This window comes from Cyrtonyx montezumae, unplaced genomic scaffold, assembly GCF_038088225.1.
Source record: "Cyrtonyx montezumae isolate F1298 unplaced genomic scaffold, pur_monq_1.0 scaffold_25, whole genome shotgun sequence".
Taxonomy (NCBI): Eukaryota; Metazoa; Chordata; class Aves; order Galliformes; family Odontophoridae; genus Cyrtonyx; species Cyrtonyx montezumae.
The window spans coordinates 1769820-1796102 of NW_027071992.1; the positions used below are offsets into that span (position 1 = coordinate 1769820).

At 38.2% G+C, this 26283-nt stretch overlaps 2 protein-coding genes across 2 annotated transcripts in view; one reads left to right on the top strand and one right to left on the bottom strand.

The window, feature by feature from the left end:
• SERINC5 (serine incorporator 5) overlaps positions 1 to 26283 on the bottom strand; it is a 510096-nt gene that overhangs the window by 72876 nt on the left and 410937 nt on the right. The window lies entirely within an intron of this gene.
• The window catches only part of JMY (junction mediating and regulatory protein, p53 cofactor), a 63410-nt gene that overhangs the window by 11769 nt on the left and 25358 nt on the right, over positions 1 to 26283 (top strand). The window contains exons 2-4 of the mRNA XM_065739778.1: positions 10165 to 10338; positions 19807 to 19957; positions 21745 to 21914. Coding sequence (XP_065595850.1) covers positions 10165 to 10338; positions 19807 to 19957; positions 21745 to 21914 — 495 coding nt within the window. The remainder of the gene's footprint in view (positions 1 to 10164; positions 10339 to 19806; positions 19958 to 21744; positions 21915 to 26283) is intronic.

The following is a 26283-nucleotide window of genomic DNA, read 5'->3' on the forward strand; positions in this document are numbered from 1 at the left end:
CAGCAAGGATTTCAGGGGCGGGTGTCACTCCTCTCTCCCACCTTCTGGCGGTGAGGTATTACACCGGGGCTCCTTTGTTCACTCTCGGTACTTATGTTGGATGGACCCGGAGGCTCGTCGGGGTGATGATGGTAAAATTCAGAATTTATTTCTTTGAAATATATCTATCATTAAGTCGGGGATCCCACTTTTAGCTTTCGAGCTGCCGCCTTCCGGTTCAGGACCAGAGCAGTCAGCTCGCGCTGCCCCTCCCAACAGGGTTGACACATACGCCTAGGAGCCCTCCCTTCTCCGGCAGTGAACTTACCACAACTCTTTACAAATTTCACAACAGAAGCGAGCAAATAGGTGACAATTGCAATTTAGTCATCTACAGATTTCTTCTATATCATTATGTCTTGCGTTACTTTCCCATTTTATAGTTTTCCCTACAAGGTTGACATGCAAACCCCTCTAGATATTTACTCAGCCAATCCCTACAGCCATGTACCAGTTATACTCAGGGCAAATTTGGTAGACTGACCTCACTTAATGTTCTATCAAAACATTCGTCCTTCAAGTCTTAGGAAATGACTCTCATTCTCCTTTATACATAAACACAAATTCCTTTCCCACACTTAACGACTTTCCATAAGAAATACCCAATTAGTGACAAGATTAATGCTGTCACAAACCCTATTAAACACTGTACAGCGAAGGGTAGGTGTTCAAACCATGCCCCAATCATTTCTTCAGGTAGGTTGAGATTTCTTCACCAAAGGGATTATATTGGTTTTCTTCCGTTGTTCACAGAAGTCCTGGATAAGGGTGATTTCTGGAGCTGGTTGATATTCTTGCAAAATCTGTTCTGGGGCCTGCCCGAACAGATTTGGGGATTCGGTAAAGCCCTGTGGTAGTACTGTCCACCTCAGCTGTTGTTTTCTCCCTGTGTCCGGGTCTTCCCATTCAAAGGCGAAATAATCTCGGCAAGACTCATCTAGAGGGCAAGCCCAAAACGCATCTTTCAAATCAATTACACTATACCATAGGTTTTCAGGGCCTAATTTACTCAATAAGGTATAAGGATTAGCAACTACAGGAAAGTGAGATATTGTCTTCTTATTTATTTCCTGTAAATCATGTACCAAACGATAGGTACCATAAGGCTTTTTTACCGGCAATATGGGAGTGTTGAATGGGGACATACAAGGTTCCAGTAACCCCTGCTTTATAAGTCTCTCTGTTTCTGGTTTTAGGCCTCTCCTTCCCTCCAATGAAATGGGGTACTGTTTTACTTTTATAGGAATTTCAGGGTCTCTAAGTTTAACTGAAAAAGGAGGTATTTCCAAACGCCCCACACTTTCGATTGTATACCATACTTCAGGGTTAATCCTCTCTTCATCCTCCACCCTTAAAGGGCAAAGTTTAATCTATTGGGGAATGGCTTCAGGAGCACGGAGGTCCTGGCAATATGTATGAGCATAGCTTGCATGGTAGCACAGACTACATATTCATGGAATAGTACTAGATGTTGATAGGAGGTCACGATACCCCTGGGCCAAGTGATAAACAGCTCGAGGCGGACAAGAACTGCTGCAGCTGAGCAACCCAAGCTGCCAAGACATCTATGGGAAACTTCTGTGATTATGTTATTCACCCTGCTTTCAGTGAAGAAGGCTTCACAGGGTTGCTGATAATTGTAACTATAGGTATTTGTAGAATAAGCTGTCCTTGGTAGTCTAGTCTGTTTAGCTTTCCTTTGGGCTCTGTGTTATGCGCTGGCCACGCTGATACGGCACTCAGGGGAAAGTACACTGTGTGAACCTAGAGAAAAGCAGAAGCAGGAGATGGTCTGTGGCGAGTGGGAGAGGAAAAGTGCACTTTGAACAGGGGACGCCCTGCCAGCACTGCCTTTCACACCCTCTGCCGACGCATTCCTGTTTGGATTTCTTAGGATTAGGATGATATCAAGAGTTACCTCCCTCAGGATGGTTTCTCACTGCTGTTAATTGTTGGGAACTGCTTAAAGTTGTTTTTTCTCTGAGGCTCTCAGCCAGTGATTGTGTGCCATTCTCTGTACGCCCCTGTCTTAAACACTATAAGAATAAGGCTGTCCGGGTAATAAATGAAAGCTTGATCACTCATATTGAGTTTTTGTCATGCTTCCCCGCTTGAGAGCAATCAATCCGGACCCGGAATTCCGCGACATTAATCCTTATTTCCCTGTTCTTTACTTCCAAGCTTATCCCCAGTTCTATAATTAGATCTCGTCCCAACAAATTGAATTCAGCTTCTGGTACAATTAGAAAATCTCCCAATCCTATCTTAGGTTCTGTTTCTATTTTTACATTTTTAACAACCCCTACCTTAAAGGGTTCTCCCTTAGCTCCTACTACTAGGGCTGTTTCTCTGGACAATTTACATCCAGAGGGTAGTTGTTGTATGGTGGATTTCTCAGCCCCCGAGTCCACTAAAAATTCTATTTCTTCTTGTTGGGGACCTATCTTTAATTTTATCAAGGGCTCATGGTGTTTCTGGGTCCCCAAAAGGTAAAGCCCCTGACCTCCCTAGTCTTCTACACAATAATAAATCATCTTGGCTTTACTCTTATTTCCTGTCCCAGGATAATACCTCCACATTTCTAACATGAATGCTAGAGGAGAATCCTTCGGGACTGGAGGACGTTTCATGGCAACAGGGACCTTGCTTTTTCCCTGTCCCATCTTCCGGAGTGCCTTCACTCAGCCGTGTGTGCGTTCCACTTGCTTCCCCTCGTTCGTGGCTCACACCTTCGCAGGCAATGAGAACTGCACTACTAGAGGGTCCACACTCGCTTGGGTTAGTCCGAGCTACCGGCCCCCTCTCACACACACACCACTCGTCACACTCCGGGAAACCCGACCCCGACCGAACGGAAAACCCCTGCCAAAACGGCAGTCACTTACGCGTCCCGCGTCTTCATCCGGACTTCTGCGCACAAAATTTAAGGGGTCGACCAGTCCTTCCTTGCCTTTTTGCTCTTAAATTTCGGATCGTCAGTAGGAGTGAGGCAGGGAATCAAGAGCGGGGCCACCAGTTCTGGCGGGGCGCCTCCCCAACCCTCAGAACCCGGCCACTACTCCTATCCGAGTCACGGCACCAATTGTTATAAATAGATTTGACGGACTAAGAATCAAAGAGTCAACTATTGAATTTTATTAATCAAATTGAGCAAGGAGCAAAGAGGCAATGCAGCGCTGGGCGACAGGGGACTCTGCGTTCCACCAACTGTCACAACAGTTGAACCAATACCCGATCCTTTTATACAGTCCGTCTTCCGTATACGTGTCCTTTTCGCTTCCTCATTGCGGTGTACTCTGCGCATGATCCAGTTGTTGCTAGGGGGTCTTCTTCTGCCAGTAAGTAGTCCTCCTCCATATCTCCTTCTTGACCCTTTCTGGTGGTTTTTCCTTTTATGGTATGTTATTTATACAAACAAATCTCACTGCACAATCACTAGTCCTTGAACGTGTTTAGGCTAGCTCCCGGTTTGCACAAGTTTTGTGTTTTCGCAAGCTAAGCTTTCTTATAGTAATGGCTATCTTTTGTGGCTTTCTTGACTGCTTAAGCAGAACATTCATCTGCGTTACATGCTAAATCACAAATCACGGTTACTTATTTACAGGTCTCTTCCTTCTTACAGCGAACAAAAACATTACTTTCTCACAGTAAGGTGATTAGACCAGTACTATCTTCAACACCTGAAAATTAAAACTACTATGTTGTTACACATATGTTTGACTTGTTCACAGAAAAGGAGGTGTGGACTTTTTACTTGTTGATGTGCCCCTCTTCAGCTTTTAGGAAGAGATTTAATGTGCCATACGTTGTCAGAGTTGGCAGCTTTAAGTGAAACTTGTAATGTTTCAAGTTATGTGGAATATACTGCTACGATTTCTATTCAGAGTTTTGAGTAGAAGGAGAGTAATTGCATTGTTCGGTAAAGTTGCATGCATGAAAATAATACTTGGTTCAGTTGGCTGCATTAAAAAACTGCTTCAGTTTTCCTTCAGTAATTCAGTTCTTTTCTGCTGCCTTGAATTACAGGTAGTGTGTTGCAGCAAGGTACATTTTGGTAGGTTTTGTATATGAACTTAGTGATTGTTGCAGTCCCAGGAGCTGTTAACCTGAGTGCAAATGCAAAGTGGCTATGATATTTCTGATATGCACTCAGGTACTGTGCTAAAAGACAGTTTTAAATGGGATTTAAAGGGAATTAATGAAGTGCCTTACTTGATGTGAGCAGTTCTCCTAAAACATAACATGGAACATTTTATTGAAGTACTGCATTTTATATCCTACATTTTAAACAAACTGCATTTTAATTCCCAGTACCCTTGTTTGCTCTTGTTATTTGCTTTGTGTGTATTCAGTGTTCGTTTCATAGAATAGCTGCAAATTTTGTTAACCTTGTTTATCTGTATTTGTCTTGATTACTTTAGATCAGTCTTTCTGTACCAGCCATTCAGAGAATCCTCCTTCCTTAAAAATCCAGACAGTAACCTTTGCTGTGCATCGGTGTACACATGAATCCTCTAATTTGGAAAGCTTGATTGAAAAAACAGGATTTTTTTGTCCACTCACTAGGTGGAAGTTTGCTTCATATAGCAATTATAACCTGTGGTTTCCAAAGCAGTTCAAAACATAACTTACTCATTTGTATCTTCTTTCAGACTTCAGAGTTTAGACTGATGAGCTCACATACTGATTCCTACACCTCTAATTCTGAGCAGTATTACATGATTTATTTATGCTGTTCCAACTCTGTGTCCAACTGTTGTATTCTCCTAGGTGACATATATTTCAGCAGTAAAATACATTTATAACTGTAATGGAGAAACAAACTTTGGTCAGTTACTAATGTGTTTATCTGCTATAGTTATTCAAATTGACTTTCTGTATTACCGAGCTGAGGATGCTGATGGCAATGTGCTCATGCAGACAGAAAGCTGAATGTCATAGAATTGTAGAATCATAGAATGACTCGGGAAGGGATCCCTAGGATCATCATGTTCCAACCCCCCTGACAGAGGCAGGGCTGCCAACTTCCAGAATGTCCTAGGAGGGGCTGATCTTTTAACCTATCCACTAAATGTGACATTTAAATACAGGAATGTGCATGTAAGAGAGAAAAGTTGTTTAACTGTAGAACAAATATTGTGTAGCAGAGGCTCCTGCTTATTATGAAGATGCACGTGTGCGTTATGTGCATTAACAATAATGCGTTTTGCTTAAAGATAGCTTAAAAACAGAGTCCAAACAATTTTTAGCATGTTCAAATTTAAGAACTTGAAGTTTAAAATCACCATTTGCATCTGAATTCTGTGCGCTCTGGGTTTTTCCTTTTTTGTTGTTGTTGTTTCTGGTTGGTTTTTTTTTTTTTTTTTTTTTTTTTTTTTTAGGATATTGCAAGTTTATCAGCAGGAATATTCAATATTTTTTACATAACACCAATGTTCAAGTGGAAAGAATGTTGTGTCTAAAAATACTGTAACTGCAGTACTGTAATTCATATGCCCATAAAAAAGCTATCCATGTTTATCTGCAATTTTAAATATGCTTCTCCAACTAAATATGTGTAAAATGTGTATAATTATTTATGGAATTGGCAAATAATACAGGCTTTGAGAACTGAAATTAGAGTAGTATATTCTGTAATTACTATTATTTCCAAAGTATGTGCACTGTTAAGAAAGGTTTGAAATATTTATTGTTCATTTTAGCTACAGTTGAATTTGTGGCATGTTTATAGATTTTTATGAATTATACAAAATAAGAACAGTGAAAGTTTTGAAAATAATAGCAAAGGTAATGTAAGAAAGGGCCCTTCACTGATGGCTTTGGAGTAACCTCCTAACTGCAGGCAGCTTTCACACAATTGCACAGTCATCTGTATAGGTTTTAAAGATTTATGGCTAAAATGTTTTTAATACTGAAGACAAAAATAGTCTTTGCTATATAGTTGAAGTATATATACAGTTAAATCAGAGAAAAAGAGTTTCCTGCTGACTAGAGTTTATCTGCATAATAGTTGCCTAAAATATATGAATTCAATTGTGAACAATATAACATCTGTGTAACATCATTCTTAAAATAAATACAGTATTGAATGGTTAGTGCACTAGTCAGGCCCATGCAGGATATTACTCTATCCTCCTCCACCCACTTCATTAAATAATATCTTAAAAAAAAATATGGAAGTAAAAATATTCATACAGAGGTGGCTAAAGTAAATGAATGGTAACATTGAATGTCTGTGTTAAGAATTAACCATCAGTGGGACGTAAATGAACGATTTCTGTGGCATATTTTGTTTTATTCTAACAGTTTTGAAAAGGTACGATTTTAAGGTGCTGGGTTGGTTTAGGCATTTGGCCAGCTTAACATATGTCTTACAAAAACTCAGCTATTACCTTTTGTATTTCTAAAATAGAAATTAGATCCTTCAGATACTTCCTGCATGAAATTTGGAGTATGCACAGTAAACTACCTGTGAGACTGTGAAGGGCCAGGTTTTTCTTATGACATTATTAATTCAGTGGATTCTGTGCTAGGCCTAGCATTAATGTTATCTGATAGTCTAAATACTGTCTGGATGACAGCCAGGTTAAAAAAAAAAATGCTTCATCTGACAGGACAGGACTTTCTAGACAGGAAAGGCTCCCTTCGACTGCACTGTAGAGCAGAATGGAGGGAGCACAGCTAGTGACATCTGTCTGCTCTTCCCTTCAGGACTGATAGCAATAAACCAGCCTCTGCACCTCGCTAACTTATGGGGCCATGTCTACTAGGAGAATCTAAGCTGTCGTGCCTCTCTGGATTGGTAAAGAGTGTAGTAATCACATCAGTTCCAGAAAAGGAGAGAGGGTAGTTTGACCCTTCCCTATACCCTTAAATTGTGCATGTTGTAACTGTCCCTTCAAATAGATTTCGCCATTTGTGCTGTTTTCCAAAACTGGATCATTTAGTACTTCTTCAGTCTCTTATTTCCCTCAGGTAGCACTGAACTTAACTGAAATTTGAGACAGTGGTTTTATGATGTTGATCTGATGGAACGCGCTTTTGAGCTGATTCACAACTTTTCTAAGAGGTTTAGATGTTTTTTCCTTTCAAATGCAGACTGAATAAGCCTTTAGAAGAACACGTTAATGGGAAGGTGTGTGTAATGAGGCTATCTGTAACCTGTATTAACAGGCAGGCAACTTTCCTACCTGTTTCTTACCTGTTTTGAAGAATATCCCTATTTGATATCTCATTGGTCTAAATGAAGAAGGTGGTATTTGGTTGTTTCTCAGTCAGCTTTCCAGTTTTGTCTTTTTATTGAAACTTTAATTATGTGAAAATTGCATCACCGTTTTCATTTAAATAAATGTCTTTATTAGGCACAGGACATGCAGCATGCGTGGTTTGTTGCTGTAGAAATGAAGAAAGGCTACTTGCCTTGTGTTAAAAGTTTAAGAGGATAATAAGTGTTGTGTGAATAACATGCCATTGCTTGTGTTTGTTTTTAAGAGTTTATTCCTTGGGGCTTGGTATTTTGAATGAGTTGGGAAGCATCTTCAGGCATAGAATTAGGGGAATCACAGCAGCAGACCAAATGAAATTGAATGTGTGAAATTATTCCCATTATTTTATCTATGCACCTGAGTGTCAAGATACCTCATGACATTATCAATCCTGTTTCCATTTATGCAATTTTCTCTGAATGACTAACAGTGAACGTAGATACATGCTGCTAGTGTCCTTAAGTATCTTTGCGCACTGTACAGATGGTCATGCATTTGAAATGAACCTTTATTTCCTGGTGCCATTTTAGTCTCTTTTCTGAAAAGCTGTGACTGCTTTCCACAATACTAACTATTAGAAAGGTCTTAAGAGTCATCTGCAAAGGAAAAAAAATATTTTTAAAGGAAACAGCCAACCCTTCCCCACCCCAAGCAACTATATATTGTATTGCTCTGATTCTGAAATTAGATGAAAACCTTCCTTTAAATGGTGATATGTTTTTTCTAAATTTTGTTACTTCTTGCCCTATATAGTATGTATAACAACAGAACAGTAGGATTTCATACTAAAAAAAAAAATTATATACTCAAAAAACAGTTACTATAGCCTAAGCCACTGCTAGAAAACTAGCAGTTCAGTGTATTATAGACTTAGTGTCACAGGTGGCTTGAGAGGGAAGAAGGTTTGTTTCTTTAGTACGTTGATGGAGAAATAACTACAGCTTTGGGATTATGGGAAGGTTTTTTATATGCCTGGTATAAGCAGGAGAAGGCTTGAGTATGGCAACTGTATTTTGAGGCACTGGCAGCAAGCAAGAAGAGCTGAGAAAGTGGTGGCTTTGTAGTCTGAATAGTTAAAACTGCTTGTGGGTTGGAAAAATGCATGGTCTGTAAAAATGTAGGAGTCAAACCCAGTGTGTCTTGCCTGACACTGTTTCTGCAGTTGGAGGTTAAGTTACGCGTGCTTAGCCCAGAAATGTGCAGAGAGCATTAGTTTTATAGACTGCAAACCACAAAACATTACCTAGTACCCTCACTGAGGACTTGAACACCACCGGCTATTACATGCTGCTGGAAGACAGCAGGAGGGTGTAGTGAAGGAGCTTGCAGTAGGAGCGTTTTCTGAGATGGAACTGTTTACATGAAACAACAAATTGTCATATTGCTGATGAGAAACATCCCCACTATTCTAGAGTCTCCACCTGACCTCTCACCTCCAACAAGGGAGGGAAAGACTTTCTGGCCTGTCATCTGTCAGTCATCTCAATTGACGAACAAGCAGTTGAAGCTACTATGAGCCTCTCTACTTCCTGTTTCTTATCTTGGCTGATTAAATTTAGAGTTTCAGAGGAAAATTGAGGGGGTGTAGTGGGGATCGTCAGATGCAAAATTTGTGTTAATGTTTTTTCTTTTCATTTGGATAACAAATGCAGCAGAATAATATAAATATACTGGAACAGAGTAGATCACCCTGGTAAAAAGACAGTTCCAGGTTAAAGATGAGTCAGATGCCAAATAACTATTGATCAAAGATTTGGTTTCTCATCTATGGTTCCCTCTATCTTGTTTTTCAATATTCATACTTGATGAAGTTTTGAGTATATGGCTTATATTTCTTGTACATTGAGCATCCAGCTTGAGAGAACACAGAAGATACAAAATGGTTATTCTTTAGTTTCATAATCGAAGATTAACTAAACTTGAACTGTAAATATATGCTTTTGAAATGGTGATAGGAAGGTCAAGAGATTGACTTTCAGGGTCTGAAATTACATAAGGGAGGAATTTATTTCAGATAATCTTGACTTTGTAAACACAGAACTCCACATGTCTGTATGAGATCATCAGTATCTAAACAGTTGTATATATTTTTGGAAACAATAAGAGGTTTCCACCAGCATGTGAGGTTTGTTGAGACATACGCCCAAAATAGATGCAAAGCAAACACATAAATTGAAAACATATATTGTAGCAAACTTGCTGCACTTAATCCATTTTCCAGAAGATATGAAAGGAGGAATGGACAGGATATCTCCTTAGATGAAGTAAAACTCATGCTTAAATGTATTAAATTTAACTTTTTTTAAATGATTTCCTTGTTTAAAAATATCTAATAGAAACTCTGCACTTGAACTTTATTCCTAAATTATCTATGATAAAATGATGATCACTGTTCTTCACTTAGATTTCTGTCTGACTGGAGCAGCACTAACATAATAAAGCTGTGTGGGTACAAAGTAAGTGAGGTAGGCCATCTAGGAAGCTTGGGATCTGATTTCTCTTTTGAATTAACTTCTCTTCCTCATCATTCCTCCTACCACACCTGGAAGTGGGAAACATAGCATCATATGTGATGAATATGTTATTTCGCATTCTTTTTTACTCTCATTTATTATTAATGGTGATTTTTTGAAGAGAAGAAATTGTAAGGAATGCCATGCATTTTTAGTTAAGGTGAAAGTATCTGACTAGCTAAGTTCCAGATGCAAGTGGGGAACTGAAGTTTTTTTATTTGGTATGTCCATGTGAGAATTTTTGGAGAAGGGAAGTGATGGGCTGAAAGAAGCGCTTTTTAAATTATTATTGCTTTCAGTAGGAATTTTGGATACATTCATTAAGACTGGCATTTTTCTTTTTGCAGCTGCTGGAAAAACACAAGAACACAGAAAGCATGGTAGAGCTGCTTGAACTGTATCAAATGGAAGATGAGGCCTACAGCAGTCTTGCAGAAGCTACCACAGAGCTTTACCAGTACTTATTACAACCATTCCGAGATATGAGAGAGCTTGCAATGCTTAGAAGACAACAGATAAAGGTATGGTAAATGCAGCTGAACTTTTCATTCAATACTTTTTATTTATTGTTTATTAAGTCGTATGTGTAGTGATGGTTTTTCCTCTAGCTATTCTTGTTCCTTTATTCAGAGGAGTGCTTCTGCAGAGTAAGGACACGTCTGACATGTGGCTTGACTATTACCTGTTTTATTCCTATGTTAAACTCTTTAAATTCATTGTTGAATTTAGCAAGTGAAACAATATTATGGAGGCGTACTATATATATAAAATATAAACAAATATTGCACAATATCATTTTAATTGTTAATTTTACAAGGTTCTATGGGAAGTTATGTTTCATTTTTGTTTTCTGAAGTAATCTGATAAACTGTTAGGAGTCAGCAGATTCTAATCTTACGTTGTGGAGCAATTAAAAATAAGTGTGTTAAAAGTATTTAGTTCACTGTAAACCGTAATAGAGTATTTTCCCAAGAGCTAAAGCATTATAACCAGCTGAAGAATACTATTTTGATAGAACTTTTTTTAGAACACATTTCACCTGAAAATAAGAATTCTATTATCTTTAGACTTATTTTTTTTAAGTACTTAACCGAGAGAAACAAACGCTGTCTTTATTGCATTGCATAATTACTTTTACTAATCACAGTTGTTATGCAGTTGATTAGACTACAGCCTTCTGAGTGTTTTAAAACATATGTTGTGACATAGGGGTAAAATGGGCCTATTTTGTTCAGTTTGTATTGTAAATATCAATTTGTATGAGCTTGGTACCTTATTCACCTAGCCAGTGTTGTTTTTACTACTTTCAGTTAAAAACAAGAATATTTTTCTCTGTATTTGAGTATAGAATGAGGGAATGAGGCAAGAGGATTTAAGATTCTCCAACTAATTTTATTTTGAGCCATTTCTATGTCTAAACATAATACTATTTGAACTGGAAACAAGTTTTTCCAAAGAGTTGTAAATGTTGATGCACGCAATTTGAATATTTCTTGGGTTTATTATATCATTCAGGATTATGAACAATACATAAGCCTTTTTCAAAGCCTGATGAAATAGTTCCTTTTTTTCTTTAATTTGTACAACAGGAATTTTTTGTAATATTTTATTTTTTCCACTTGAAAAGAGGAGATAATGGTTCATCTGGAATACAGTACTTAAGAGTCTTTTCTACTTTTAACTTCATTGATTTCTTAAGACTTTTAGAAAATTGTGAAGTCTTTTTTCTACTTTTTGTGAAATAATACGTTGGTAAGCTGAAGAGATATATTCTGTAGTGTATTACTTTATTCTTATGTAGTTGCACTTAATGGACATTTAAATTCTCTTCCTAACTTGGCAAATTTTGAGTTATAAAACTCAGTCATATGTATTGGTTGAGAAAGATGCCATCTCTTGTTTTTCATTTCGTTGCTTGAAAGAAAGCAGTACTTGTATCTATGATGACAAAATATATATATATTACACTTGGTAGCTAGGGTGGATGAATTCATTTATAAATAGAACTTGTGCTTGTGATGGTTTGTGCTAACTTGCCACATATGTGTTTCTGGAAGGCTAAATAATGGAACAACGATCTCTAGGTTTCAATAAACCGTTACATTGGGGTTGCATTTTCATGCATATTTTTGATGCATTCTGCCTCAGTTAATGAGAACTGTGAACACACATTGTTTAAATACCAGTAAGGAGAAAAAGGTTTAGGTACAGGGCATGGTAAGAACACCAGAGCCTGTGGAAGAAGTCACTAACTGTAAGGATAATTATGCCTGAATGCATATATTGATCAAGATTATCTGTGCCTTCTGTAGTGAAGGCATAATTTTTGTTGTGGTTTGGTTTCTTTTATGAATTCGGTTATTTTTAACAAGTAGTTTAATCAGTTTCATTTCAGTCTCTTTTCAGAATAAGATGAAAAAGAAATGAGTTGTGTTAACTGTAGTCCTCAAAAACAGTGTTTAGTGTCCTCTCCTTTTGGCACAGGATATAAATTTTAACATATGTATCTGGTGTTGAATTTCTCCTGTCAGTCTGAAAAGTTAGGTGAGGCAAGCCTTCAGAAGGGAGAAACCCCATACTCTGGGCATATTGTGGAGGCTTGTTAGAACTGTGCAGCTGGTAGCCTAAGTGTTGAGGAACCTGAACGCTTTGTGAGAGATTGCTGACTACAAAACTTCAACACATATTTGATAATTTATATCTGATGATATGCAAGGTGTACAGAATACAAACTGCTTGTATGTTCAATTGTAAAATTGACTGATAAGGTATATAGAAAATGCCAGAAGTCTTTCTGGGGGGATCTTCTCTTACAAAAGGCAGGATTGGATGATAAAGTGACAGATCTATTGTCAACAGAAGTTGTCAGCAGATGAAAACTAAAGCCTGTGTAAAAAGGTGATGATAACATGTGAGAGTATACATGTACGTTTGTACGCACTTCACTATTACTTCTGAAGAAAATGTATGAGAATCTTAGTTCTTGGAAAATAGCTTACCATTCAGCATTCTTAAAGATGGAAGGAAAATTTTGAATTACTAGAGGGGAAAAGAATTATAAAATAGTACTATACTTTTGTATATATCACTGTATACTCATGTATTGAACAATGAAGTTTCAGTTTGTCTATCTCCCAAAGATACTGTAGAATCAGAATAGTTGCAAAACAGAAGGATGGTAAAGGTACTCCCATACCAACAATCTCAAATTAATCAGAGTGCTTTATTTTTGTTATGCAGATAAGATTAGATATGTTTATCTAATTCATTAATGTTATAGGAATTGAAATACTGAATTATTTATTTGACTATTTTTTATACACGCACATGAAATCAAGGGCTTTGTCATTGAACTTGTGGTATTTCTAGACAGCCTGTGAACAAAGGAAAAAAACTCAAAATTCCTATTAAACACCTCACATGCTCTTTGGCAATAGTTTCCACTTTAATTATGGACGCTAAGTATATACATGTTCCAGAAAGAGGCGGGTCCATTGTTGGCTATTAACGGTGATTCAGATTAGCCATTAGCTCAAGAAGCCTCTAAGCTATTCAGTGACAGAAGCTGGGAGGTATCACTCTGTCCATAGCTTGTGTTTTAGTTATTAGTTATTATTCTCCTCTGGCTGATGATTACAGGACAGGACAGCCTTGTATCTGACTTAAGAGTAAGGTACTAGGGAAAGACTGAGGAAGGACACAGGTCATGTGTGTGTTTTTAGAAATACATTTTGATGAGAATCTGAAAGGTCTATGAACTTGCAGAAAATACCAGATTGCTGTAGCAGTAACAGTAAAGAAGGGTGTGAACTGGAGATGTGATTTTTGATGGCTAGGATGAAGATGGGGAAGGATAAGGGAACAAGGTAGAGACTTAGCAGCAATGTTAAGCTGGCTATGAAAGGCAAGAAAAAGAGCTTCAGAAGGATGGATGTGTGCTTCATATTTTGCTGTTGTTTTTCTTTATACTGAAGATTGAAACGCATCCAATCTTTTCATCCACAACAGGAGCCTACAACTTTCTGAAATGCTAAAATCACTTGCTTAAACATTTTTGAGTAACTGGATTTTTTTTTTAAGAATTTTTTTTCAGCCTGGAATTTAGTCAATGAAGTTGAAATGCAGTTAAAATTATATGACACGTGAAGTATAAGTAGACGAAAGGCACAACTCAAAGTATACAACCTTAATCCTATTAATAGCCTGTATAAAATATTTTAATTTAGCAATTTTCACATTCACTTGTGTACGTTGTCATGTGTCTGGAAAATAAGAAACGACAATTGAATAATCCTAATACTTACTTTTTCCAAAACTTTAACATTTTATGACTTCCTTTTCACTTTCTAATTTTTCAGCATTCTTCATAGTTCTGGAAAAAACATTCATCGCTGCAGTTTGCGTATCAGCAATTTTGTTTAGTCTTCTTTGTGTATGTGTTAATATTGTATTTGCTTCTAAGTATGTTACTGAGTTTATTGCTGATGTCTTTATTGACATCTGCCATTTTCCTATATATCAATAGATGAAGTCTAAACCTCTGTAGTTTGTGTTGGTAGTCCTTGGCTTCAGAAACATTGAGGACTTTAAGCCCTTTGATCTAAGTTGGTTTGGATATATTAACATTAAAGTCTATTATAGTATTAATTACGATAAAACTAGTACAGTTGTAGAGCCAATTCTAAAGCTGAATGCTTCTACCTAACATATTTGGGGCTGTACATTCAAAGTTAGAACATATTTTGGGAAATAGTGCTGGGAGCACAGTTAGATTAAAACTTGAGAGACTAACTTTGTCCCTGAGGTAATGAAATGGATGCTTTCTTCTTATTATATCCAACATTCTAGTTTATATTAGTTGTCCTGCCTATTGGAATCTGAAAGGTAGCTAAGGGGTGGAGGTGAAACGATCCTTTATGTATGAAGCCGTTTTCCTTTTTTTTGTCACCTCTGCTATGTGTAGTGCTCCCTAAACTTATTATTTCTTAAGAGTTAAGTGTCCTGCTGTAGTTTAATCTTGTGTTTTTTCTCTGTTTCTGCCTATTGCAATTCTGACAAGGGATATAACAATGGGAATTTGAGAGGTATATAACAGATCCGTGCCTAAGCTATAAATACGACCTGTAGTAAGTCTACTTTATGCCAGTCTCTTCCATTTTTTTCCTGGCTATCTTCAATCAGAGATGGCAAATATTTGATAGCACTGAATGAATGTTTTTCTATTTAGGTGATGTGTATTGCATAAAACTTAACAAAATCCTATAGATGCAGACCTGTTTTTAGTATCACAGTAAACTTACTTTATTATTTTTAAGGGGATAGAAAGATGGGTAAGATCAGGATCTGTGAGCTTTTCCAGGGAAAAATGAATATTCCAGTAGAAGTGTCTCATCTGTCATCTTCTTTCTCACTTGCTCACAGCTGGACTTGGGACCTCTAGTTGTTTCCTCTGAAGAATGAACTAGTTTTCTTCGATGCTTATCTATACAGTCTAGTAAATTTTACGCTTTATTACTCTGAAAAATAGCAAACAGGAGTAACTTGGCGTATGTTGATAGCTTCTGCATTTTCTTCCTTTTCTTTTTATGCTTGCTTACTTTCAAGAAGGCCACAAATAATGTTTTTTTAGTTTCAAAGTATTATCCAAAATAAAGCTTGAAAAATATGAAAGCCTTCAAAAGAAAATTCATCTTTAGGAAAAAAAATAAAACTGATCTTAGCTGATATTATCTTGAGACTTTTACCGTGATTCTTCCCTAAATGAATGCAGTTTTTAAGGAAGAGCTAGCTGAAATGGTGCTTTTTGAGGAAATGGTTATTAGAGGAGAACTTAAGGTGTTGAGGAAATAGTTCAAGTTGCATCTGGAGAGGCTTAGACTGAATATAAGGAAGTATACGTCTTTTCATGGAAAAGAAGACACTGAAACAGTCTGCACAGGGAGGAAGTAATCCCTGGAGGCTCTTCAGAAACATGCAGATTTGGCACACTGGGAAATGGTTTTAATGGTGGATTTGGTGGTTGTATGACTGGCTGTTATGACTTCAATGGTCTTCTCCAACCTAAATGATTCTGTCGTAGGATTTGTGAACTAGTTGTATAAGAGGAGGAAGAAAAGTCTTACTACACTTTCTCTGGGATTTGAAGCCCAAACAGGGAAGCAAAATTCATTTTTCTAACTAAAATTTCTAATTAAAATCTTTTTTACTGGATCAAAAGCAGGTTTACAAGCAGTATCAGTTAAATAATGACAGCATTTTGTAGTTGTTTTTCTCACTACCATTTCAAGTCTTTGGTGTCTTCTGGTAGTCGTATCTTATATGGACAGTAGTCACTTTAATAAAAAAAAAACCAAATACAATTAATTTTGAAGGGACGTAGATCAATTTGTCCAACTGCCTTTCCAGTTCAGGGCTAGCCAAAAGTTAAAGCATATTAATGAGGGCTTTGCCCAATGCCTTTTGAATACTGACTGGTGTAGGGCATCAACCACCTCTTGAGGAAGAGATGTTTCAGTGTCTGACCACCCTCAGAGTACAGAAGGGTTTTCTAATGCCCAGCCTGACCATCTAGCAGTTCCCATGCTGCCATTCCCACCCTGCCATCAGTTCCCAGGAGCAAAGCCTGTCACCTCCCTCTGCCTCTGCCCCTCTGGGAGCTGCAGGGAGCACTGAGGTTGCCTCTTGGCTCCCACGACTATGGGCTGAGCAATCTACGTGTCCTCAGCTCCTCCTTGTAGCATATGCCTTCCTGCTCTGTTATCTTCTCTGGATGAGTCGAAGGAATTTAATGTCCTTTTTATTTTGTGGAGGCCAGAACTGCACACAGTATTCAGGATGAGGCCACACTGATGCTAAATACAACAGGAGAAGCACTTCTCTTGACTGTGGTGTGTTGATGCACCCTGACATACTGTTTGCCCTCGTGGCTTCTAATACACACTGCCAGTTCATGGTGAGCTGTTGGCACCAGCACTCCCAGGTCCCCTTCTTCTGCACTGTGCTCTCTATTAGTGTTACTCTATAAAATGACCTATACTCTTTTATGGACTATAAAAACAAAAAGGTGATGGCATAGTTGAGATGTGCAGTGAAAAAAATGAAGCCTAAATATGTTGTGCATGCATCACAAACAGAATTGGGGTTCTGTAAGATTTTGCTTTCTTAATGACAGTTATTACCTTCACAGATATGTTTATAAAAAGAAATTAATTTTTAAGGAGACAATAGAAAGTAACATCTGCAACACACATGGGCCTGCTCCTGTTTCTGTTTAGTGGGCCATATATTTTGCCCCTATCCTCTCCATTTTCACAGCTAGGTTAAGCTGTAGATTTCTGAGTTCACTCTTCTTTTGTGAAGGCGTTGTAGATCAGTTACAACCTCTGTCTTCCCTAGTTTTCTGTTTATTACAACTGGCATGTCTCTTCAGTTATGCTACTAGTTGTTTTCTGTTGGTGGTGGTTTTTTTTTGTTTTGTTTTTTTTGCCATGAACTTTTTAGTTCCTATGACTGTAATTTGGAAAGATTGCTGACAGTAGTTTCTTTTGCATTGGCATCTCATTTTCAGTAAATCATTTTTCTTTGTTACGTTCCTTGATGAAAAGATTGAATAAGATAGAACACACTATCTGGATGAGAAGAGATTGCTTTTTCTCTGGGGAGTGTTGGAACTCCTTCAGGCCAGTGGAGAGGCTCCCAGAGGCTAAAGGGTGCATGTCAGGCAAGTCCAGGAAAGGAAGCCTCTGTGTTATGCACATTTACTCCAGCCCTTCTGTGGGACAGAGTGGCAGGCAGTTCGACATTGGAGACTGAAATAGTCTCAGAGTTTGCTATCACTCAGAAGGCAAAGGACCTAATTAAAAAAAATTTTTGAAAACAAACAAACCAAAAAACAGAGAAGCAGTCATTTTTTAGGATACAGTACAAAATTTGTTTCTTGAATATGTTTACATCCCTCTGACAGGGTCCGCTTTCCACTAAATGAGGTTCTCTCATTGTTTTCCTTGCACTTGCCTGAGAGTATCTTTGGCTGCTCAGTGCCAAGCTCCTGGCATTACAGAAAGACAAGCAACTTCCCTGAATTTTCTTTGATCTGCTGTGCCTTGAGCAGTCTAAGAGGCCTTCTGCTGGCAGCTAATGTTCATACTGCATTGTTCCAAGTAGAAGTCTTCATAGATCAGTGTTCTTGCTCCAGGAACATCAGTCTTCAGGAGCTTATTTGGAATTCTTGATTCCCAAGACTCTTGTCTCTTACTCTGAGTTTGTTACTGTGAGCCTCAGATGTCCCTGGTTGGCACAGGTGACAAATGTTGTTGGGGCAAGCAATATACTCTAGTCTCCAGTTGTGGATATGTTTGTGCTCATCAGTAATTTCACAGATACTGCTAAGGCAAAGGCTTCTTAGGTTTTCTGTGCCTTGTCAAATGAGTAACCTCAGTGTGCATGATAGTATAGATGATGTAATTGAGATTGCAATTAATTAAAAGGTGTTTTCCCTTTTTATTACTTGTAAATATTTGATCTCTGGAACAGAGGTACAACAGTATTGGAAAATACTAAATATCTGTTCTGTGCTGTGTATGAATAATGTTTAGGCAGGGAAAATTTGAAGAAATATTAAGAAATGTTGTATTGAGGCTTCTTATTCTTTTAGAAAAGATGGCTAGTAATGATATTCCTCACACTACTTGGTGATCGCATTTCTATTTCCATATGAAATTATGTAATCACTACCCAAGAATATTAAAGGGAGACTTTTAACTGTATTACTTTTATCCTGCTTTTTGAAGTTTTTGCTTCATAGTTCTGTGTAAAGCATTAAGTCTGCTTATCATCATTCACTGATTTATACCTGTGGTTTGACTTTTATTTGAAAGTTCTTGTCTTTCATAATCATTACGTGTGGAAATTGTGGTATGCATGTGTTTCATTGAATTACATGTTACAAGGTGTCTAGAAGAGTTAACATTCACTTAGTTCACATTTTTATTTTGCATGTTGTCTTTTTTAGGGTTTTTAGGAATATGTATGAAATATACATATATGAAGTACATTAACATACTGTTTTAATCTACTGCAAACATTTTAAAAACCATTACATATAAGTTGTCTATGTATTTTTTGCTTTTAAAGATAGTCACTATAAGAAGTAAGTGTATATGCAGAGGTATAGCCTGAATGTAGAAGCCTACTGTTTGTAGTAAAACTACAGAGTGAAATGGCTTTCTGACTGAAGCTCTGTGAAATTGAGATGTATTTTTGAGACATTAGAACTTTAGGTTAAATATCTGATTGCATAGAATACAGTGAGTTTGGGGCTTGGGGCTTTTTGTCATTAGCAGTGAAGTATCTTTTTGACCAATATAAATATTCATAATTAAGGGTATAAAGGGTATAAAAAAATAGTTAGTGATAGAGAGCTATATGTTTTTTTAATTTATAAGAGAAACCCCAGATCCCTTACTGGCTTCAAAAAATTATTAGTTCTAATTAAAATTGCCTCTATTTTAGGAATGGAAAAAGTATCTGAATTCTTGGTCACTGGGGAAATACATTTCAAGTCACCGTTAAAATGAAGAACTGCTAAAACTGATGATAATTTCCCAGCATCCCAAGACACCCCCTTTTTCCATCTGTATTATCTAGGAGCTTTCACTTACTCAGTTTGGAATATTCCAGACTGTAAGAAAGCCTGGTTAAAGCATGTTTATTGCTTGATGATATAGTATTTAATGAGAAGTTACTGGTAAATCAGATCTGTATTTGAGTTTGTTGGGTTTCTAGTAAGAATAGTAACAAAGCCATGAATGTATGTTTTCAACAGAAAGGAAAACTTTTTTTTTTCCTGTTGAACAAAAGCTGTGATGATTTATTCATAGTTTTTATCTTTTTTGTTCATCTTTTTTCATTCTTTTGTTCTTAGCCACACTGAGACTGATCATTGTTCAGAAGCTAGTGGTATTATTAACCATGGTCTGATTTATTTTCAGATCTCAATAGAGAATGACTACCTAGGCCCCAGAAGAATTGAGAGTCTACAGAAAGAAGATGCTGATTGGCAGAGGAAAGCCCACATGGCTGTACTTTCAATTCAAGATCTTACAGTTAAATACTTTGAAATAACTGCTAAGGCACAGAAAGGTAGTTATTTTCTATTATCCTGTACTTGAAGTAAAATACCTTCCAAGGTTAACGTCTGTCATGTTCTGTATTGTACCATGTGGTTTCTTTTTGTCATCAATCCTGTGTGAGGAAAATGCAGTTGTCATTCTCATTTGCTTTTATTTCTGTGTATGTTGAAATCTTTCTCAAATCAGTCTTTACAGAATGCCATCAGAATCAGTCACAATATCAGTTTTTAAATAAAATTTCACAACAAGCTTCACAGTGGGATTTTATTAGTGGCACTTACATTTACTGAAGATTTAGGAAACATGGAATCCCTAATGGATTCTGTCTTCTGCATTGGATACTGCAGACCACAGTAAGAGTCCATTACTTTTCACTTAGTTTCATTTTCCGTTTTTCACCGCCTTCCAGTAAATGTTTTCATAGCTCCAAGCACTAAGGAACAACTCAGTTTTACTACTCTGAAAGCAGCTTTGTTTGAAATTCTTCATAGATAGATCTTTAACAGCAGTTTTACTAAAATGAGTCATGCAGTTAAGCAAGGACATATGCCTTTCATAGACATCTGTGTTCTTATCCTTGTATCATTTTAACCTAAATAATCAGTTAATTAGCTTAAGCAAACCTCAGGGTGTAGTTTTACCTTCTCTGTTTTAGTTTGACTCTGGGCTACTGCTGACAGAAGTTTGTCGTCTCTTTCCCCTGCCTGACTGCAGGTTCCTGTCTCTTTCTTTGTTTTGGTGGTAGCAATTGTGCAAATAGATGAATGAGCTGTACCCCTGGGAGAAAATCTTTCAGGATGGGTAGGTTTCCTGTCATCTCCCTGAGTAGATCTGCGTTGAGAGAAGTAATCACTTGTAAACAAGTAAACAAGGAAGAAATACATGATTACAATTAAATATCTATTATCTAACAATAGTGATTGGTATCTTCTGCCACCTGCGGACTGAGTGCTACTCTTTTTGGCTGTGTGACTTCCATGATTTTTGCTATGCAGACTTAGTTGTGATCAGTATCATGTGATTGTTCTGTATGTTAAAAAAAAAAATGGTGAAAATCTGAAACATGTTAGCCTAGATTTTTTCAGGAGCTCAGTGAGAGAAATTCTGAGTCAATGAAGGGAACTGTTGCTACTCTGAAGGCTTCATGAAAAGATTCTCATTCATCTCATATATCAAAGGCAAATTTTACCTTATTCTCTAACTAATTCATAAAGCAATTTTATTTTTTTCTTTTTTAACAAAAATAGACTTGTTACATTCATTATTGTTTCTGAATTGCACTTGAGGTCAACTTCAAATTCTTGTTTAAATTTTAATTCTTATTTCATTCTGCCAATTTATGTTAAATTTATGACTGTACCATAGAATTGGTGAAGGGAAACTGATGAGTTCAGTAGCTGGTGGTAGAGGCTTTCTGGAGCAGGGGGAATCTGGGATTCACTGTAAGACCACATGGTAACATTAACAAGTATTTTTGTTAAGTAAAAAATTCTTAACTTTTGGTTCAGACCTGAACTTTTGGTTCAGATGCTGCATATTCAGAATAGTTCCTCTGAGTAACAGAAATTGGAATTATAAAAATGAAATGGTAAGCAAATAGCTAATTACATAACCTACGTGAATCCTAAAAATGCTTGAAACTTGAATTTGAAGGTTGTTACTTTATAGAATGATTTCTCTGCCAAGAGAACTCTGTATTGTTTTGGATATAAATATGTGTATAGTCTCTACAGTACAGTCATTAGAGATCTGAAGAGAAGACTGATAAAATGTCTGACTTTTCCCTTCCTTCTCTAGCTGTGTATGACCGAATGCGAGCAGACCAGAAAAAATTCGGTAAGGCAGCATGGGCAGCAGCAGTGGAACGTATGGAAAAGCTTCAGTATGCAGTTTCTAAGGAGACTTTACAGTTGATGCGTGCTAAAGAAATCTGTTTGGAGCAGAAGAAACATGCATTAAAAGAGGAGGTAATTTTTCATACTATTAGGTAGAAAAATTTAATGCACAGTTAAAAAATTGATCCTTTGGAGTATTTGTGCACATGAAGAAATAAAACCAACAGACTTGAAAGTCATTATTTTTCATATTTTTAATAATAAAAGTCTGTATTTTAATTCCCTACATTCTGTCATGTTAAGCAAATGGAATTGCACTGTAGGTGTGGCAGAGTCCTGAGGGGATTTGCTGATGTATCACCAAGTCACTCTTGATGTTTGAAAAGTAATGTTGGTCAAGTGAAGTCCCAGGTGACTGGAAAAAGGTCAGTAAAGCAGTCAAATTAAAAATGGCCAAAAGAATGACCCAGGGAACTTCTGACATACTAGCCTCACCTCAGTGCTGGGGAAGATCCAGGAGCAGATCATCCTGGAAGCTGTGCATATAGAAAAAAAGGGAATTGATGTGGGAAAACTCAGGCATGTCCAACTTCAGTACAGCCTTTGACATAGTCCCCCATAACACCCTTCTTTCCAAATTGGAAAGTTATGGATTTGATGAGTAGAATGTTTGTTGGCTGAGGAGCTGGTTGTGAGATAGTACCCAGAGAGTGGTGGTCAGTGGCTCAGTGTCTGGAAGGTGACTGATGACAAGCAGTGTCCCTCAAGGCTTAGTAATAGGACCAGTGATTTTTAACACCTTCATCAGTGACACTGATAGTGGGATCAAGTGCGCCCTCAGCAAGTTTGTGGATGATGCTGTCACGCTCCAATATAAAGGAGGGAGACGAAGGTTCTTTGATTATGTATATACCCAGCGTGAGATTAAGAAACAACGGTTCAGATGTTTGTCCGACCAGTTTATTACCACTATAAACCAGGGAGAAGGGGAAGGCGGACACTGTTAGGGTGATGGGGAAGGGAAGGCGAGCGATAGGAAAGATAGGAAGGAAGCAAGGGCTTGTACAAAGCAGGGATAGTCACCAGCCAGGATCCCAGGGGCGGTCCGGTTGCAAGCGGCTCCGAAGCGGGGAGAACAGCAGCAGCGACGGGCAGCCCTGAGCAGCAAGCAGTTGTCCGTAGAAGCAGCACCGGGTCAGCACAGGAGGAGGGGTGCGGGGTCAGCACGGGAGAAGCGGCGAGGGGTCAACCCCCGCAGGGGCAGCAGCGAACAGTGATCAGCTCGTGAGGTCTCTCCAAAGAGGAGGCCTCTCCAGGAAGCAGCAGGCAGTGATCAGCTTGGGAGGTCTCTCCTAAGAGAAAGCTTCTCCAAGAGGAAGCCACTCCAGAGAAAACCCTCCAACTTCGTGGCTGCAGGACCCCTCTATTTATCTCCCAGATTTCTCCAGTCTACGTGACGAACCCCTCGAACCCCTCAAACCTCTCCTGCTTGGGCATCAGGCGGGTATCACCTAAGATGGTTATCTCCCCCTGGAGATGAGTTCCATAAACGAGTGTTCTCCGGTCATTGAGCTGCAGCGTCAGGGGAGTATCACCTGAGATGGTTATCTTCCCCTGGAGGAGAGTTCCACAAAAGTGTTCAATGGCCACTGAGCTGCAGCTTAGGCAGCCCCAGGACATGCCCATCAGCTTGTCCCTGAGACAAAGGATTTCACAACCCTTTCCCAGGACTAACTTGGACATGTTCGGACATGTTCATCAGCAACCTTTGAGGCAATGGTAAAAGATATTAGTCTCTTACAGATGCCAAGCTGCGTGGTGTGTTTGACATGCCCAAGAGGCTGGATGCCATCCAGAGAGACCTAGACAGACTTGAGCCCAAGTACAAGCTTGTATCAGTACAAGCTGAGGAACATAAGGATAGAGCACAGCTCTACTGAAAAGGATTTGGGGGTTCTGGTGGATGGCAAGCTGAACATGATCCAACAGTGTACCCTCACAGCCCAGAAAACCAGCTGGAACTTGGACTGCATTGAAATAAGCGTAGTCAGCAGATCAAAAGGACGTAGTAACTCACTGGTGAGTCCTTATCTTGAGCACCACATCCAGTTGTGGAGTCCTCAGTATAGGAGGTGTGTGATCCCATTGCACATCCAGAGGTGGGCCACAAAAATGATCCAACACCTCCATTGCAAGGGTAGGCTGAGGGAACTGGGCTTGTCCAGCCTGGAGAAGACAAGGTTCTAAGGCCGCTATCAGTTCTCCCTGGAGTATCTAAAGGGGGGGCTAAAAAAAAGGAGGGGGACTCTTTAGCAGAGTCTGTTGGAACAGGAGAAGGAGACATGGTTTCAAACTAAATGAGGAGAGATTTAGATTGGATATAACAAGTTTTTTGCAATAAGGGTGGTGAGGCACTCTAGCAGGTTGTCCAGACCAGTGGTAGATTCCCCATCTCGAGACATTCATGGTCAGGCTGAATGGGGTTAAGTGCAGCCTGATCTAGCTGCACTCAAAAGATTCTAAGTTTTGTACCACTTTCTTTCTGTCTTTTCCTGGTTAGGCGAGCAGGATGACAGCTTTTATAGTTAAAGTGTACAGCTATCCACTAAAATGCAGTAAAAAAAAAAAAAAAAAGGAAGAGGAGCTGAAATCTGCTGTGTGATTTCCACACCACCTCTCAGGGGCATGAGCACTTTTTCTTCAGAGTAACTTTTGACAGTCCATGTGTGGAAGGTGTTGGCACATTAATAATTATACAGATGACTAGGCTATTCTATATGCTAGTATACTTTGATTTTGCTTACCCTGTTTATTAAGGCCATCTTCCAGAGGGATTGGTACTAGCTGCAGTACTCTTGAGGAAAGAGTACATACATTAAACTGTGTTTAAATGTCTTAGCAGAAAAAAACATACACAGTGGATTTTATCATTACCTCCTCAAAATAAATATTCACTCTTCAAATGTTTATTGGCCAGCAAAATTTCACTGAATTCTGTTTGAAAAATGTTATTCAGAAAGTTCAGGACTTCAACATAGTATAGACTGGTAAGTCTGCAGACAGATCATGTGCCTATTTTATGATCTTCTGCGGAAGACAGAGAACTTCATGTATGATGGAGGGAATGCAAATATGAAAATAAAGTATGCCTCATTACAATCATTTTTTATAGTTGAGATTCATCTTGAGACATGAGTGGTTACTGAGATGTGAAGAAGCATTTGGGACTAGATAGAGAAATGAGATTTGCTGTAGTATAGTAGGGTGATAGAGGACTCTGAAGTGAAAGGTTGGGAGCTTTTTCAAAAAGAGGAACAAGAAGCGTCTGAGTATGCATCAGCACAATGCTTCAGGATGTTGTATAATGTTGAAGTTTAAAACAAGCTGATCAGGATGATACCAGGACCAACTTCTGTTCTGAAGTGCTTTTTATACTGGTTTGATGATGGAATATCCATAAGGCTGCATACTTAAGGCTATTAGGAAAAAATTATTCTCAGAAACAGTGGAAATGATGCCCAGGGAAGCGGTGGAGTTGCTGTCCCTGGATATTTTCAAACAAAGAGCAGATTTGGCACTGAGAGACATGGGTTAGTAGGCATGAAGATGATGGGTCAATGATTGGACTAGATGATATTAGAGATTTTTTTTTCTGACCTTAGTGATTCTGTGGAGAATTAGATGTGACAAAAGTGACCTGGAATCCTCCATGGTTGGAGAAGGGTTTCAGTCTTACCATAGCTCTCATTTAGTATGTTAATGACACTTTTTTTTTGTCTGATAAGATGTTTACACTTATGGAAAGCTACTACATTATCCAGGCTGCCACAATATGCCAGTAATTTTCCTCTGTATGTGAGCATTAATAAAATTACTTTCTCTGTGCATAGTAGTTCAAAAGGATTTAAGTGACTAATTAGCAGTGCTGGAGCAGCATCTTTTTTTTTGTTTGCTTGTTCTGATACATTTCCAAATAGCCTGTTGGAAAGCTGTTACTACAAGAAGATGGAGATGAGCACACTAAAGATAAAAAGATCTTGGTAAGGCCTGTGTAAGTGGTAGACAGCAACAACGGTGTTAAAAGGGGGACTCGTGGATTAGCACACAGTTTATTTGTTGCTGTAGTACCTTGAGGATCATCATGGGTTTTTTTATGATGTCAAAATAATTCATAAATGGTAAAGGTGGGATATTTTTGTTGTAAAAACTGATTGAAATGTCACTGTAGAAGAGCTGGGGAAATCTTAGAGATAGGCATAACAGAAACAGAATAAAATTGCAAGATATGCAGTGACACTGAAGTAAATTCCAAATTAGCAAGCTCATATAATAGTACATAGCTATGGAATTGCCAAAGGTGTGCGGTTTCTGGGAACATTTGACATGGTCATGCACCACATCCTTAAGTCTAAACTGGGGAGAGTTGGATTTGAATGTTAGACTGTTCAGTGAATTAAGAGTTGTTTGGCTATAGCTAAAGAGCCACTGTGGTCAGTGGCTG